Source organism: Phycodurus eques, chromosome 16, assembly GCF_024500275.1.
Source record: "Phycodurus eques isolate BA_2022a chromosome 16, UOR_Pequ_1.1, whole genome shotgun sequence".
Taxonomy (NCBI): domain Eukaryota; kingdom Metazoa; phylum Chordata; class Actinopteri; order Syngnathiformes; family Syngnathidae; genus Phycodurus; species Phycodurus eques.
In genome coordinates, this window is record NC_084540.1 from 6,073,048 (window position 1) to 6,091,168 (window position 18,121).

General features: G+C 40.7%; 1 protein-coding gene across 1 annotated transcript; it reads right to left on the reverse strand.

Moving 5' to 3' along the window:
- Positions 1-1,779: 1,779 nt before the first annotated feature.
- Positions 1,780-16,452, reverse strand: LOC133414439 (pyruvate dehydrogenase (acetyl-transferring) kinase isozyme 2, mitochondrial-like). Its single transcript, XM_061699790.1, has 11 exons — positions 16,228-16,452; positions 15,025-15,166; positions 11,850-11,921; positions 11,565-11,752; positions 9,554-9,643; positions 8,964-9,041; positions 8,805-8,881; positions 8,144-8,242; positions 4,938-5,048; positions 4,726-4,839; positions 1,780-2,508 (listed from the first exon to the last, which is right to left on the reverse strand). The coding sequence occupies exons 1-11, from the start codon at positions 16,355-16,357 to the stop codon at positions 2,365-2,367; spliced, it is 1,245 nt and encodes a 414-aa protein (XP_061555774.1). The 5' UTR covers positions 16,358-16,452; the 3' UTR covers positions 1,780-2,364.
- Positions 16,453-18,121: the final 1,669 nt, after the last annotated feature.

Genomic DNA, 18,121 nt, shown 5'->3' on the forward strand with positions numbered 1-18,121 from the left:
TGCCTCTTTGGTCTTGTTGACTTGGGTGACACGGACACTCAAGAAAGGTCACGAAGCAACTGTGTAACTGAAAGTAGCCGACGGGTTGTTTCCGTGGGCCCAATTTGGCACAAGCCTGTCACCCGGATGTTTTACGACTGCCAACCGGAAGGTGTCCACTAATGCCCACCAGCAGGGCCTGAGTCTGAATAAATCAGTGGTGCCACCAAGAGGGAGATGAATGTCAGAAACCATTTAAAAAAAAAAAAAAAAACACTTAGTACCTAGTTATATTAGAAAACACCAGACACCATTAAAAACTATCCATCCATCCATTTTCTGAGCCGCTTATCCTCACTAGGGTCGCGGGCATGTTGGAGCCTATCCCAGCTGTCATCGGGCATGAGGCGGGGTACACCCTGAACTGGTTGCCAGCCAATCGCAGGGCACATACAAACAGACAACCATTTGCACTCACAGTCACACCTACGGGCAATTTAGAGTCTCCAATTTATGCATGTTTTTGGGATGTGGGAGGAAACCGGAGTGCCCGGAGAAAACCCACGGAGGCACGGGGAGAACATGCAAACTCCACACAGTCGGGGCCGGGGATTGAACCCGGGTCCTCAGAACTGTGAGGCTGACGCTCTAACCAGTCGGCCACCGTGCTACCCATTATAAACTAAAATACATATATTGGATGACTTAAAGATGCTGAAGCATGATTATAAAACAACAGTTTAGGTAACATATGATACCAAACTTGCTGTGACACAATAAGAACCCATGTAATTTTAGGAAATCTTGGTTCTAACCAATCAGGACCGAGAGGTGGATTCAGAACAAGGTGAGCGAGCCCAGAAGACTATCTAAAGAGATGTTTCTCATCTTGGCGAATGACTCTGTTTGTTCAACAGAGTCGTTTGAATAAACATTCAGTGATCAGCTCCAGCTTTTGCCTTTTGGTTTATTGGGCCATCCAAGTCTTCGTCTAAGTTTGCTTTCTGAAAATGTTAGAGTTTAAAACTCAAACCCAGTACATCATTTGACAACAATCTTCTGAGGAGAGTGGAGGAGGGTGCAGGAGGAGGACAGGCAGAGGCGATGCCCATCAGAGGGGCATCGCCCGATCCAGAAGCGACCAATCAAGACACAACAGAAGTACAACAGGAAGAAAAAACTGTAAACTAAAAAGAAAGTGAGAAAATACAGATACAGACAAGATAAAACATACATACATACCATTCACACTCACATTCACACCTACGGACAATTTAGTCTTCAACTAAACCACCATGCAAGTTATTGGACTGTGGGAGGAAACCCGCCCAGGCACGGGGAGAACATGCAAACATTACACAGGGAGGCCGGATTTGAACTCAGGATCTCTGAATTTGTGAGGCGGATGTGCTAACCAGTCAACCACCATGCTGCCCGCAAAACATCTTCAGGGTTGCAAATGCACACTGCTTATATAAAGCGTAAGCAATGAATTTCAGCTAATACACATCATGACAGCCCAACAAACAACCTGCATGGAGGTCAAAGTCTACTTGAGGTCATCTACTGAATAACAAGAAATGTACTCATCTTTTTGTTATACAACATTGTGATAAGTTTGTTTGCTTCCCCCTCCGTAGTTCATGGCCAAACACGTACATACCACACATCCCACACCCCCACGTCTAGGATTGTGGTCTGCCACAATCTCTTAATCAGCCAAACTATAACAATGAAGAACAGTCAGTACAAAATATTTGACTAACCATATTTGATTTGTAAAAATCAATATACCCAGAGTACACATATATCTTTTATTTCTTTTACAAAAATAAGTCATTTGATATTACAAAATCTTCAGAAATACAATACAAAAAAAAACACTTCAAATTTAAATGAAATAATCAAACCAAGCAGAAACCTCATTCATATAACCTGTCATTACTCACAGTGACTCAAATACCAATATACTGTATAACAGAACATGGGATTTTGAACTATTGACACAACTGTAACAATATCAACAAATAAAGGCTCCAGGTACAACTGTTTAATCATTTGAAACAAATCTTTTAATGCTTGAATTCCAGATCCGTTTTCAATAGGTTTCTTGCTCTCTTCAGGCTTTTTACCACTTGACCACTGAATTCTCTTCCTCTATTTCTTCACAGAGAGGACATGGAGAAAAAAAAAAAAACATTGTGGCAACTTGTGTATCCAGTCAGCCAAAGTACCAGAAAATCAGAATGAAAAGTTTTAAAAAAACAAAAATTTTTTACATGAGGCCATCTTGTTCTCTTTTGATCCCCTCAGCTCCTGGTCAACCAATGCCCTGTCCTTTCAAGGTAAAGCATAGTAGTATATTTGTGTCTTTTGTTGGCTGAATCACTTGGCCATTCGAAAAACTGTGAGATCTAGTGGCTCCTTGGAGGGAACACACCAATCCTCTGCTTCCAAACTCAGTTTGTAGTGGCGCAGAGCAGTTTTGTTAAAAACTGGCAGCCTCTCCACTGAATCTGTCGACAGTGCCTGGAGAGACAGAAAATTACGACAATGGGGTGATGGTAATAAACATACAGTACATAGTACAACAAATAATTGCCTAACATATTGAATTGATATCCAGACAAAATTCTCGAAAATGTTTTCTGTCCAAGAAAGGGGTAGACATAATTAAATAATGGTGATGCAAATTAGAATGGATGACTTGGCTGTTACCAATACCCTCTCTGTTGATTCAGTTTCAGTTAGTTTAGTTAGCATTCTAAAGAAGAACAGGGCCTCAGCTATGGGAAGTTCCAAACATGCCAATAGCGATTCTCCAATCACCTTATATATAACATAAATTTTAAAAATTAACACTTGATCATTAATTTTCTCATGTTCATCAACCAACTAGTGTTGGTACTTTTTTTAGTTTCAATTATTTTCTTCACATTTCACTTCATAGTGCATCACTTTCAACTCAAATCAATATATTTACATTATACAGTCAGATTCTCTTAATTACTGTTACAGGTTAAATTATGATGTAATAAAACATTCTTAATTACTTTTAAATATTAGTATTTCTGTACTTTTTCTTGTCATATTTTGACTTTAGTAACGTTCAATCATGAGTTTCTTCGGATCAATTAATTGCTACAATATGAGATTATCATCAAAATATTGCCACGATATTGTATGCACACAACTTCTCCTCTTTTGTCCTCCCTGTATGATTGTATTTGTATCAAGCTCTTGCCTTAACAAGTGTTAAAAAACATCAACATGGTGTGATGGTACCCTTCATATAAAACTGATAAAGACCATATTCTTAAAGTTTTAAAAAAATACCCCACTTGCTTGTAAATCCATAGCATATTGTTTGTATTTCGAAAATTCATATGGCTAACCATCATGTTAACAGGCTGTCTCCAGGTGTGTGACAACAGAGTGACTTTTCATCCTTGTACTCTGTGTTCTTACAAATATTTATAATATAGTTTTGTACTTGACTATGCTTACCTGTAGTTGTAGCAACACGTGGTTTCGAGTCACACTGTTGCTCAGCACAGACAAGGTCTAGTCACATGCTTGACTCAGGCTAAGGGATCCAATGAGTTCATTCTGTACTTAAGTTTGGGACAAGGCTGTACCTCTCTGAGGCTGAGCTGGACAATGCTGACACACTACAAATCATATGAATCCCTTTTCGTAGAATGTAAAATGTACATAGGTATTCTTCTTGTCAGACTACTGTAGAGAGTTATTAGCAGAGGCGGGAGTAAGTCCAAGTCATAAGTACTGTAAATTTCAAGTTTAGGATGAATGTATGTAATAGTGCATGTGTGTGTGTGTGTGTGTGTGTGTGTGTGTATTTGTGTTTGAATAGAGAGAAAGAGTGGTCATGAGATTTTACACACTCATACATAAGCTTCCTGAATTCTAAGGCTTGTATCCTTCGCCCACATACATTTATCTGACACAGTTGAACAGTTTGGGTCTATGTTATCATTCTATCGACAAGGGTCTTTGGGGCATGGCTGAGACTGTGTGTTGGGGTGAGGTGTGAGGATGTAACTGGAAGTCCCCGGCGGTGGGGACTTGTTGACTCCCAAAGGTCATAAATCTATTGACAAGAGTGTTATCAAGCTATCAACAGGTGTTTGGATAGGTGACCGGATGTGAGGGACCACTGTGGGGGTCGCTTGGGGACCTGTCTATTCTCTAAAGTCGTAAATCTGGGGATTTCCGGTGCGGGATTTCTGGTGCAATTTCCGGCCATGCCGTTTCCGGCTTCTGATGATACCGTTTCCGGGATGACTTCTGGTTCAGGGGATTTCCGGTGGGGGATTTCTCCACTTACGGCATCATCACCCATTGAATTTGTCATTTCCTGAATTCTATATCTCTCTTACAGAGATTATTACAGCATGACATAATTTTGCTTTACACGTCCTTCTATTATTTCTAGCGAATTATACAACATTCAAAAATTGTAGTTGAGAATGCTCTAGATTGTGCTAGAACTAGAATCCTTATAATGAAATTGCTGGATATTTCTGCCCCTTTTGCATGTGTTTTCCAGTCAGAAGATACCCAAAAAAAACAACTAAAAACAAAAAGGAGGAGCCCAGTTTTATTTACCGTAACGTAACAAAGATAGCAGGGAATAACTGGAAGCATCTTCCTACCAAACTGGCAAATTTAAGCTTTCAATCAAATCATACACCGTTAGTGTAAGCTTGTTTTTTTTAATGTTACCTTGAGGTGTATAACTGCATCAGTGCTATAACCCTCCATGGAATAGAGCTGTAAGTCTCCTTGAAAGTAGCGAGCATAGAGACGAGAAATGGGCAGCCCATAGCCAAAACCAGCCTATAAATAGACATAATACATGAATGTTAGCATTCTTCTTACACTCACTACCTTCTCTTACACAAAGTAATGTAGTATTTTGTGTTCAAAATGCTCACCAGAGGGGCTCTATGTTTCTCCCCTATATTGGGTTTGGGAGCCGTGGAGTACATGTAGCTGAATAGACGCTCTGTCTTCCTAAATGGAACTCCACCCCCTCTATCACTTATCTGTTGGGAGAAAGAGATCAAATTATATTGACTGTGTCTAAAATTTAAGGGTGCAGCAATGGCTAAGTACAGCACATATGTACAGTACACCTTCAATTATTATATAATGATGTTTTAATACTGAATTAGCTAATCTAACTAAAGTAGCCCCTCCTTGAGCCGTCACCTTATCGTGGTGGAGGGGTTTGTGTGTCCCAATGATCCTAGGAGCTAAGTTGTATGGGGCTTTATGTCAGGGTTACCCATGACAACAAGGTCCTAGGTGAGGGACCAGACAAAGCACGGCTCTAAATACCCCTATGATGATTCAACACAGAGGAACACATTTACCCTTGCCCGGACGTGGGTCACCGGGGCCCCCCACTGGAGCCAGGCCTGGAGGTGGGGCTCGAAGGGGAGTGCCTGGTGGCCGGGCCTGCACCCATGGGGCCCGGCCAGGCACAGCCCAAAACTGTAACGTGGTTCCCCCTTCCCATGGGCCCAACACCTGGGGGAAGGGCCATAGGGGTCGGGTGCATTGTGAGCTGGGCGGTGACCGAAGGCAGGGACCTTGGCTATCTAATCCCCCGCTACAGAAACTGGCTCTAGGGACATGGAACGTCACTTTTCTGGCAGGGAATGAGCTGGTGTGCGAGGTCGAGAAGTTCCGACTAGATATAGTCGGACTCGCCTCCACACACAGCTTGGGCTCTGGTGCCAGTCCTCTCGAGAGGGGTTGGACTCTCTTCCACTCTGGAGTTGCCCAAGGTGAGAGGCGGGTGGAGGGGGTGCTACAGAGCGCTCCCGCTGGGGACTCCATCGTTCTGCTGGGGGACTTCAATGCTAACGTGGGCAATGACAGTGAGATTCATGCGCACGCACAGATTCATACATCTCGATATTTTTGTGCGTCCGACGTTTTTTGGATTTGAGCGTATGCCATGTTTCAGTAGGAAATCCACGCAAGTTTTTCTACATGAGGCCCCAGTTGAGCAAAATTCTGATTTCTTTCTGCCTGACACGCTCGCATTATTTTTAGCCGAAGAGTAAATATTTCCCAAATTTTAATGGTGTTAAGGCTATTAATCAGCAATAACTAGATAGCATTTACTGCATAAAGAACACATTTTAAAACATAATGACTGAATACAGAACACATTTTTAAATATTTTGAATACCAGTATGATAAAAAAGGTACCCAGCTATACAGTAAATGCACCCTAATTACAATTGTCCATTGATCCATTTTTATCCATTACATTTAACAGATTCTTTTGTTTTTCTTTTACTAATCACAACAAGCTAACATGTATTTTAGATCCAGTATATAATGTATCAGCAGATTTCACATACACTAACATTTAATTCCACATACAGACCCTTTCCAAATAAAAATTGAATATCATGGAAAAGTTTATATATTTCCATAATTCTATTCAAAGTTAAACGTTCATCGATTATAGATTTAGGGCCCACAATTTAAATAATTTCAAGTACTTATTTGTTTATATTTACATAATTTGGGCTTCCAGCTCATAAAACCCACGAAATCAGGAATTCAAAAATTTGAATACTGTGAAGAAATCACCATTTACTTTTCAGTTTTTGAAGAAAAAAAAGAAAGAAATTAGGGTCACAATAAATCAATCAAAATATGGTACTTTCAAAATTATATGTTAATCTTCAATACTTGGTTGGTAATCCCTTTTTAATCACTACCTCGATGTGCCGTGGTATTGAGGCAATCAGCCTTTGGCATTGCCTGCGAGTTATGGAAGCCCAGATTTCCTTGATGCTTGCTGTCAGTTCTTCTTTGTTTTCGGGTCTGCTGCCCCTCATTTTCCTTTAGATAATACCCCATAGATTCTCAATGGGGTTTAGATCCAGTGAGTTGGCTGGCCAGTCAAGCACTGTGATGGCATGGGCATCAAACCAGGTTTTGGTCCTTCTGGTGGTATGGGCAGGGGCCAGGTCTTGTTGGAAGATGAAATCTGCATGTCCATACAGATCCGCATCAGAAGGAATCATGAAGTCCTCTAAAACATTATGGTAGATTGTTGCAGTGACCTTGGATTTAAGAAAGCAGAGTTTACCGACACCTGCACTGGACATTGGATCATCATCAAATCATGACTGACTGTGGATATTTCACACTGGATTTCAAGCAGCTTGGGTTCTGTTCTTCACCAGTCTTCCTCCAAACCCTTGGACCTTGATTCCCGAATGAACAGCGCACTTTACTTTCATCGGAAAGAGGACCTTGGTCCATTGGCCAATACTCCAGTCCTTCTTCTCCATGGCCCAGTTGAGACGCTTCCTACGTTGGCTCAGGCTCCGAAGTGGCTTGACATGAAGAACCTGACAGTTGTAGCCCATCTCCCGGATGCGTCTAAATGTGGTGGTTTTTGAAGCTGTGACTCCCGCCTCATTCAACTCTTTCTGGATCTTTGATAGATTCTTGAATCTTCTCTGTTTGATAATCCGCTGAAGCCCACGGTCATCTCTTTTACTGGTGCATCTTCTCCTGCCACATTTTGTCCTTCCACTAGACTTTCCATTGATATGCTTGGACGCAGCACTCTGTGAACAGTCAGCCTCCTTAGCTATGAACCTTTGTGGCTTACCCATCCTATGAAATGTATCAATGATGGTCTTCTGGCCAGTTGTCAAGTCTGCAGTCTTCCCCATATTGAACCCAACTGAGACAATTGAAGCAAACTGAAGCAATTTAATGACACCTGGTGAAACCTGTGCAGGTGCTTTGAGTTTAGTAGATGGTTACTGTGTGTCACACAGTTTAAAACATTTATGGCCTGCAAAATTTGGGCTGATTTCTTCACACTGTTCTAATTTTTGAATTCCTGACTTCGTGGGTTTTATGAGCTGGAAGCCCAAATTATGTAAAAATAAACAAATAAATACTTGAAATTGTTTAAATAGTGAGCCCTGAATCTATAATCTATGAAAGTTTAACTTTTTGAATGGAATTATGGAAATAAATAAACTTTTACATGATATAAATTTTTTTTGGAAAGGGTCTGTACATTAGCATTTCAATACAAATAATGATATGTATCACAAATGCTTGGTCATAACAATGGTAGCGTGTTGGTGACCTTGATTGACAAGTCCTCTTCACCAACTGCAACTCGAACCTTGATGGGCGGGAGGATCCTGCTTGACTCATGGTTCTCAATGGTTGCCCTCATGGCATTCTGCAGTGACAACATTTACTCATATTCAAGAGTTTAAATACTTAATTTGTGCCCTTGCCTTCTCTCCTCTTGACTACAAAATATGCTGTACTATAGAGCACTTAACAATAATGATAAATGGCAAAAGACACAGTTGTTTTAGTAATCATTCATATATTTATTTTTTATTCAATTATGGGGTCTCAGTCGCTCAGTCTTTAAGGCTTTGGGCTTTGAAACCGGAGTTTCCAACTTCCCGCAGCAGACAAAAATAAATTGCAAAGAGTTGCTGGAGAGATACTAGCCTGCTTCCTGACTCCAGTCAAGGTGTACTTTAGCAAGGCACCAAACAAATAAAATATTAGATAATATCGCAATAATTTCAACCCTCTTTAAAGTCGTACTAATTGTCCAGCATCAATGTAAAACTATTTTGAATGATTTCTGTATGGTATATAGTTGTCAGAATGAACCCTTATCATCTCGTTTACTTTCAACTTCCAATTGATATTCATCAAGAGATGAGGGATTATTTATCCTTTTCTCTTCAATGCAAATTATTGGTTGCTTTGATCGTAATTACCTTAAAGAGCTCAAAGAGAATGTGGTACAGGTGAGATGGGATGTAAGAGATCTGAATGGGCTGTCGGATACTGTTAGCTATGGGAGAGAAAAGACAGTCAAGGCTTTATATGCACATGTATCAAACAACCAGTATAGTTGAGTCACCAATGTTTCCCACCATTTATCTGTCTCAGCTCCAGTTCAGGTGCTCCCAGGTAATATTGTTCACACATTAGCTTAGCACTCTCATAAGCATCTAGGGAAACAAAACCAACTAAATTTAACATCATTGTACATGATATGACAAAGGTTAGCAGCTATTATAATTCATTGTGGTTGTACAGTATGTATAAATGTTATTTCTGATAACTGTGCTGGATCATAACCAGAATTTTTTAGTCACATACTGAAACTGGCTTAAACTGGAGAAGTGGCCGCCCCGTCTCTTTGAATATACAGGACTGCTTTTAAATGTTACATCATGACAGACCACTGAGCTTTGCTTGGATGCCACACCCTAGTGTTAAAAAATGTCACCTATAGAGTATTTGTATATTTATCTGGTCACTGTCAGATTGTATATATAAATATATGTAGAGCTGACAAAGGCTGATGCAAAGTCACAGACTTGGTTGGTTGGAAAACATAGTTCATATGTTGTCGACAGATTCAAATGTCATTTAGTTAAATGCATTGTTGACTATACAGCTGGTTAACCAGCACATAATATCACAGTAAAGTGCTGACGCCATACAAATAAGGACTTACCTCGTACAACCTCAGGCACATCACACATTGAGTCAATGCAACCAATGGTGTCAGGGTGAGTGGGGTTTGTGTTTCCATTGAAGATGAGCGCTGCAGACAAAAAAGGAAAATTACTTATTGGTTTCATGAGCACCAAAAAGGTGTATCAGGTTAATGGATTATGAAATTAATATTGACCCAAGGCTCGAATTTAATGGTCTCGCATCGCAGTTTGCGAATTTGAATTAGCATTTTGCGCCTCAAAAAACATGGAAAAGCAAAACTTCGAAATACGGTTTTACCACAGAGACGGACACATGCAGGGCCATATGCGACGCAACGCACTTAGGTCATTGATGCGTGGGAAGTAGAATGTGAAAGTGAAGCTATTCAGTTTAAGGAGCGGGAACACAGCGGGAAGATGCAATGCGATGCTGAACTGAGAAGAGAAAAAAAGACAGAAAATGGAAAAAGTGTGCGAGCATTTCATACTGGCAAGGCGAGCACGCGTTTATTGTACAACCCCAATTCCAATGAAGTTGGGACGTTGTGTTAAACAAATAAAAACAGAATACAATGATTTGCATATCATGTTCAACCTATATTTAATTGACTACACTACAAAGACAAGATATTTAATGTTCAAACTGATAAACTTTATTGTTTTTAGCAAATAATCATTAACTTAGAATTTTATGGCTGCAACACGTTCCACGGGTGTTGTTGATAAATGGCTTTTGCTTTGTTAACAAATGGCTTTTGATTTGCATAGTAGAGTTTGAAGTTGCACTTACGGCTGTAGCGCCGAACTGTATTTACTGACATCGGTTTTCTGAGGTGTTCCTGAGCCCATGTGGTGATATCCTTTACACATTGATGTCGGTTTTTGATGCAGTGCCACCTGAGGGGTCGAAGGTCACGGGCATTCAATGTTGGTTTTCGGCCTTACCGGTTATAGATGATGAAATCCATAAATTCCTTGCAATTCTACGTTGAGGAACATTGTCCTTAAACTGTTTGAATATTTTCTCACGCACTTGTTCACAAAGAGCCGAACCTCGCCCCATCTTTGCTTGTGAATGAATGCAATGCAATTCAGTGAAGCTCGTTTTATACCCAATCATGGCACCCACCTGTTCCCAATTAGCCTGTTCACCTGTGGGATGTTCCAAACAGGTGTTTGATGAGCATTCCTCAACTTTCTCAGTCTGTTTTGCCACCTGTCCCTGATTTTTTGGAACGTGTTGCATCCATAAAATTCTAAGTTAATGATTATTGGCTAAAAACAATAAAGTTTATCAGTTTGAACATTAAATATCTTGTCTTTGTAGTGTACTCAATTAAATATAGGTTGAGCATGATTTGCAAATCATTGTATTCTGTTTTTATTTATGTTTAACAGAACGTCCCAACTCCATTGGAATTGGGGTTGTAACACAGCCCACTCTCTCCGTTGAAGACGCGGAGTATGATGCCGCATCGTGGGACCCAAGGGACAAAATTGAAATTAAAATAGCGCAAATCAGTGAGATTAACATTCGTCTACCTTACTCACACAACGTTAGCCCTGTGGAGCATCTGTTAATTATGAGTACTGTCGAATGTGTGGCTTTGTTTACTTCAAAGGTGACAAGTACATTACGCAACCATAAAACATTACTTACAGGTGTTTTTGCTCAGTGTAGTCACTGAAAGAAAAATTGTCTTATTCCTAGTCAGCTGTTATACGATCATAAATGCACAGCCATGAACCTAATGTATTAATACGTCACAAAATGCTTAAATGCGAGCTGCTTCATTAATTGCTCCTGAAATTTAGAAAGTTCCTCCTGAAATGAAGAAATGATGAGTAAAACTGCTCCTCAACGGAAAAAAAACTATTCTGAGCCTTGTTGACCTAGGCTCATCAAGTGTTTGGTGATGTGAATCATACTGTCAGAAATAGTCTCGTAATAGATACTGCATACAGTTCAGAGTGTGTGTTTACTTGTTGTTGAGTGTTAGTATTTTCACACTGTGTGAGGCCACTCACTGTGTTGGTTGATGAGCATGCGGATGGAGATTCGGCTAGTGTAGAAGCGGTCCAGGAAGTACTGCATGTTGTGTTCAGTAACAGTATCCTGCTGGCCAAAGGCGTCCTTGTACTCAATGACTCCCTGGGCCATGGTGGGGACCACCTCATTGTGCCTGTTTCTGATCGTCTCCAATACTTCCACAAACCTAGGATGATGGAAAGAAGAACAGCACAGGGTTGAATTCTGTTGAATTCTGTCCTATGATGCTTAGTTATTTATTTCTTGAATAATGCTTTCCTTACGTCACAAGAGTTCTCTGATCATCTGGGCTCTTGTCCAGAAAATCCAAGATCTCCATCAAGCTTTGGATATACCTTGGGGATGTGCAAGCATAGGTGTGACAAAGAAACACATACGTAAGACACCCATATCCTCCTTGTTGCGTCAGTATCAATGGTACAGTTTACCGGGCGACGTCAATAACATTAACAGAGAGTGGTGCAGAATGAAGCTGTGTGTCCTAAAATGTGGTGGGCCTCTGTGGCAATTCCAAGAATATAATAGCAACGCGACACTACAGTAAGCCACCCCCATATCAACCCCCTATGTCACTTTTTTTGCACATGGTAGTGACGTTATTCTGAACGTGATGTTCCCTTCAGCTCCAATAACACGATGAGGAAAAACAAGGGGAAGAAAGGCCTTTGCCTTGAGTCGGAACTGGGACAAAGTTCATACACTCTTGCTGCTCCCCCACCCCTTTGCTCTGCGAAGGAATCTGTTGGACTGAAATTTATAGTTGATGGATTAATGATAAAACTATCAAATATAAGGCATTCTCAACAGAAGGCTGCGTGAAATTTGTAATGGAAAAATGACTTGCACGTATACCTATACTTACCGTAATTTCACGTGTATAATGCGCATTTTTTCCCCAACAAATTGTCAAAAGTCATTAGTGCGCATTAGACATGGGTATAGGAGAAAATGGAAAATAAAAGGTTCACATTCCAATACATATGCCTGCATATTTGTACAGTTGTATTCATAAGCTTACATACCCAGGCAGAATTTGTGAAATATTGTTTTTTCTTTTTCTTTTTTTTTTTTAAGTACGACTGATGACTGAACAACAACCATCATACATTTCTTTATAGTTATGTTTTGGTGACTGATCATGCTTTTCTCAAATGCTTGACAGTACAAGTTGAATCCCATTCAAATAAAATTAAATGTGTTTTGCCTGGTCCTTCATGTTTTCTTTAAAGAATTGTATCCATCTTACGAATTCTGTCTGGGTAATCAAACATAGGAGCACAACTGTGTGTTTTCTCATTTACTAAATGAAAGTAGGGCTGTGAATTTCAAAATAAGAGCAAGTAAATAAAAAGAAAGTATTACGTGTTCAAATAAAGTGCTTAACTTCAGAAAAATTATTTGAAAAAACTAGCAAAATACAGATAATACTTCATATTTTGATCATATGGGTAGGAGCAAAACCATGCATTGTAAAAAATGCATTATACATAGGTAGAAGGGTTTTCCAGAATTTTTAGGTCAACTTCGGAGGTGCATATTTACATGTGTGCGCATTATACATGTGAAATTACTGTAAATCTCCCTCCCATCAAGTGTGAAATTACACAACCAATTCAAGGTTTTGTGAGCTTCCTGGATCTGAAAATATTTCTGCAATTAAGCCGTTCACACATCTGACGTAACATTTAAATTTACTTGTGTTTGACCATGTGTCCGCTGCATTAGCCACATGCACGGATTTGCACAGTAATAGTAGTAGTAGTCGTGGTAGTTGTGTAATTTGGCGGCTTTGTGATGAAGTACCCCATTCACAAGTGAAAATAAAAACAAATTACTGTCTTTACTGTAGGCTGAGCACGATTAGGATTTTTGTAGCCGATCACCAGTCAGCGAGTTAAAAAAAACGCTAACCGATCAGATCACAAGATGGAGCAATGTGTCTATTTAAATGACTTGTTCATTTACTGGATATACTTTTGTACTTAATTGCTCAAAAAAATATATTTACAATTAGACTTTTCACCTAGCTGATTGGCCTGATCGGTATCGGCCGATAACTAGCTTTTATGCTGATCGGCTGATCGGCTTTAATGACATAATTCGCCGATCAACACGCAAAGATACATTATTTATTTATTACTTGGGAGTGCCGGAGCCTATCCCAGCTATCTTCGGGCAGGAATACACCCTGAACTGGTCATCACCCAATCGCAGGGCACACAAAAACAAACAACCATTTGCACTCACATACACACCTGCGGGCAATTTAGAGTCTTCAATCAACCTACCACGCATGTTTTGGGATGTGGGAGGAAACCGGAGTGCCCGGAGAAAACCCACGCAGGCACGGGGAGAACATGCAAACTCCACACAGGCGGGGCCGGGGATTGAACCCCGGTCCTCAGAACTGTGAGGCAGACGCTCTAACCAGTTGGTCGCTGTGCCGCCACCTTTAAACATATTATGCATTTTTTTTTCACAGTTCAAAACATATCTCTGGTGTCTTAACATATATGTATGTGCATGTTTTTGTCAAAGTAGCCCTGGGATCAAGAATCATATCAAATTATTTACACCATCATTTATTCATTGATCTTTATAAGCAGTAGCACCTTGCCAAATCCCCCTTTATTGTAATTAAATTACTTCACACAGACCAAAACTTTAGAGCATGAGTCGACAGAACGTCAGGCATGTTTGCTTACAACCGTTAGTGCTAGCACTAGCTTGCTAGGCTACATAACGTTTTGTTGCCTGCTTGCGAGGCGTATCGTATTCAAAGTACGTGAACATACCTCAAAAGCAAGCCTTAAACGAACGTCCTCTCCCAAGCACCGGTGACCACCAACACACGTTTTCCCCCATTTTGTTCTAATAAACACACGGCGCGGTCCATTATTGTTGTCATTGCCACAGTAACGAGTGTATCCGGTCGCGTTTGAGTTGATAAAGATAAAGCCCAGTGATCGTAAAAAATGTGATGCAGTGGTATCGGAATACAAGATTTTATTGCAGTAGTCTGACATAGTGCAATCGTGAAAGACCAAATTTGTCTTGCAGTCTGATCCAAGCATTACATGCTGTCTGTCTCACACCGCAGACATTTTTTTTTTTTTAAATAACTTTATTGGTCTTCAGATATTTACAGTACTATGTACAAGGCTAAAAATAAACTAGCTTTTGGATTCAAATCTACTCTACACTACGGTGACGTGGAGTAAATGTCTTTTGCGCAGCAAAATGACGTCATTGATCGGATCAGCGAATTATGACATTAAAGCCAATCAGCATAAAATGCTAATTATCGGCTGATACCGATCAGGTCGGTGTAAAGTCGACTTTACGGGGCCTGCTTTTTTCTTTGGATACGGAACTGACTCACTGTTAAGATAAACATTGAATGAGTCGTCGTCAAAATATACAGTAGTGGTCACTTACCAGCTCTGGACCAGTTGCACAGAGGGTGTGGCCAGAAGTCTTGCCGGCAGCAGGTTGATTTCCTTCATGATGTTAGACAGACGCACAGGAAGCTCTTGCCGAAGGAAGACGAATGATGTGCGCTCGCATGCATTGGTTGAACCTGAAGAGTACAAGAAAATAAATCCAAACATCCATCCATCCATTTTCTGAAACGCTGAACCTCACTAGGGTTGCGGGTGTGCTGGAGCCTATCCCAGCTATCTTCGGGCGAGAAGCAGGGTATACCCTGAATTGGTTACCTAGTCAATCGCAGGGCACATAGAAATAAACAAGCATTCGCACTCACATTCACACCTACGGGCAATTTAGAGTCTTCAATTAGCCTACCATGCATGTTTTTGGGATGTGGGAGGAAACCGCAGTGCCTTGAGAAAAGCCACGCAGGCATGGGGAGAACATGCAAACTCCACACAGGCGAGGCCGGATTTGAACCTGGGTCCTCAGAACAGTGAGGCAGACGTCGTCCACCGTTCCGCAAGTCCAAACATATAACATCTTATTCAAACAACACCATTATGGTAAACATCACACAGCGGGACAGTTGGAAATACTGGAAAAACAGTATGACTTTTTTTTTTTTTTTTTTTTTTTTACAAGGTCCAGGTGTTTCTGTAAGTATGTTCCAGTGACATGAACTGTACAACTAAAGCATACAACATAAACCTATTTGAAATTACTTGGGGGGGGGGGGGGGGGGACATTCATAAAACTATGAATAAAATTGCTTACAACCTAATTACAACAGCTTGCCTTCACCTATTTTTCTGCAGTCATTGAAGAACAGTAAAGCGGCCAAAACCTGATCGCTCCAATGAAAGTGAGGGCGTTACATGTCACGATTAACCCAAGTTCCTACTCATTGCCGGATGATGAAGTATGATGATGGTGTTTGTTAATAAGAAACAATAAGGTTGTAATTAGAACGTGGACAGTATTTTCACGCACATGCATAGGTGTTCATGTGATCAGTAACGTTTGCTGTCAATGTCATCATTACTTTATGATCAGCAACGATCTTGAAATCTCTGCGTGTAACTGTACGGGCGTGAAAACAAACAATACCACACGTTACCGTCTAGACACTGCACGACAAACCAATTCAAGCCATAGTTTCATTCATTAAAGAGCTTAAAATGTGACGTGAACTAAAGCGCCACTTACCAAAATCCAAGAACTGCTTCATGGAGAGCGGCGATGGGGAAAATTTGGAGAAATGGTCAACGTGTTTGGGAACGTTGGCCATAGCCGCCCCCTTTACCATGGACCTAACAAATCTTATTCTACTAGTCATCCTCAGAAAATTAATACATAAGCGTTGCTATAATTGAATTCGGCGATGTGGACATTAACACCAGAGCTGCTCCAGTTTACATTCTGCAGTAATACCCGTGAAGTCCACATTTATTACAACGTTGTTTACTGATTCTCGGCCAATAGAAGACGAGGTGGGCGGCACCGAGCCAGTCATATTCCAAGAAACGCGGAGTTGTACTGTTGGGCGAGTGTAAACAAGGCACGCTCCGCTCCTGTATGAATGACCTGGTCATGTACACAGTTACATAACGTTCTCTCTCCCTTGAAAACAACCGGGATGGAAAATTGCTGCATTCTGTTGTCATAATATTAACCTTGCAGTGACAGGCCACCACTGCTTCATCATAATTAGACTTGTAATACCTTTAAATACGACAGCAGACATAAAGCCAGTACTGAGTGGTGTAAATGTACAAGCACAACCCGGGGTCCAGTTGTGGCCCACCTTCCATTTTTTTTAATGGCCCAGTTTACCAAAGATTGATCTGGTTTTGTTTCTGAATGTGCCGCTGGTCTCAGTACAGGTGCAAATCTGTTTTAGTGAGATACAGGGCCCTGGGCCACCCCAAAATCCAGAAAAATCCTACAACTAGTTGCCTTATCACCTATAACAGAAGTACAGTGTATATCCACTGATGTACAGTGGATATAAAAAGTCTATACACCCCTCTTCGAAGGCCAGATTTTTGTGATATAAAAAGTGAGACTAACATGAATCCTTTCAAAACTTTTTTCACCATTAAGGTGACGTATAAACTGAACAACTCTATTGGGGGGAGCGGGCAGTTACTGTATAAGAGGGTGTGCACATATGTGCTGACACATTTTATCAGATGTTTCTTTTTACTTCCCAAATATTTTTTATTATTATTATTGAGTTATAGAAGTTGTAGGTAACATGGTGGGGAAAGTTTTGAAATAATTTCTCTTGGTTACATTTTTTTAATCACAAAAATTTGGCATTTAAACAGGGGTGCTTAGACTTTATTACATTTTTTTTAAATTATACTTCAACTCGTGTTTATTGAACATATAACAAAAACAAAACAATCGACACAAAATAAATCTGACAAATGGGGGGGGGGGGGGGGAACAAGGCAAATTTAAAAACTAGGAAATAATAATCAAAGGAATGTACAATTTATATGTTCAAAAGGAGTAGGAGAAAGTAAGAAAATTAACAGGTCCTCCCTGTAATTCTGCAAACATAAATGACTAGTGACTAATAAAATAGTAATGATTGAGGCCAGTCCGTGTAAAGTAGTAATGACATAATAAAGTACTAAATTAATATATGCAGTTCATACTAAGTATCCACCCATCCATTTTCTTCCGCTTATCGGAGGTCGGGTCGCAGGGGTAGTAGCTTTAGCAGGATCGCGCAGACTTCCCTCTCCCCAACCACTTCACCTAGCTCTTCCGGGGGGATCCCGAGGCATTTCCAGGCCAGCCGGGAGAAATAGTCTCTACAGCGTGTCCTGGGTCATCGCCAGGGTGTCCTCCCGGTGGGAATGCACGGAACATCTCACCAAGAGGCGTCCGGGAGGCATCCTAATCAGATGCCCGAGTCACCTCATCTGGCTCCTCTCAATGTGGAGGAGCAGCAGCTCTAGTCTGAGCCCTTCCCAAGTGACAGAGCTTCTCACCCTATCTCTAAAGGAGAGCCCGGACATCCTGTGGAGGAAACACAGCTTGTGAACATAAGTGAGGGTATATACGTACATTGACAGGTAAATTGAGA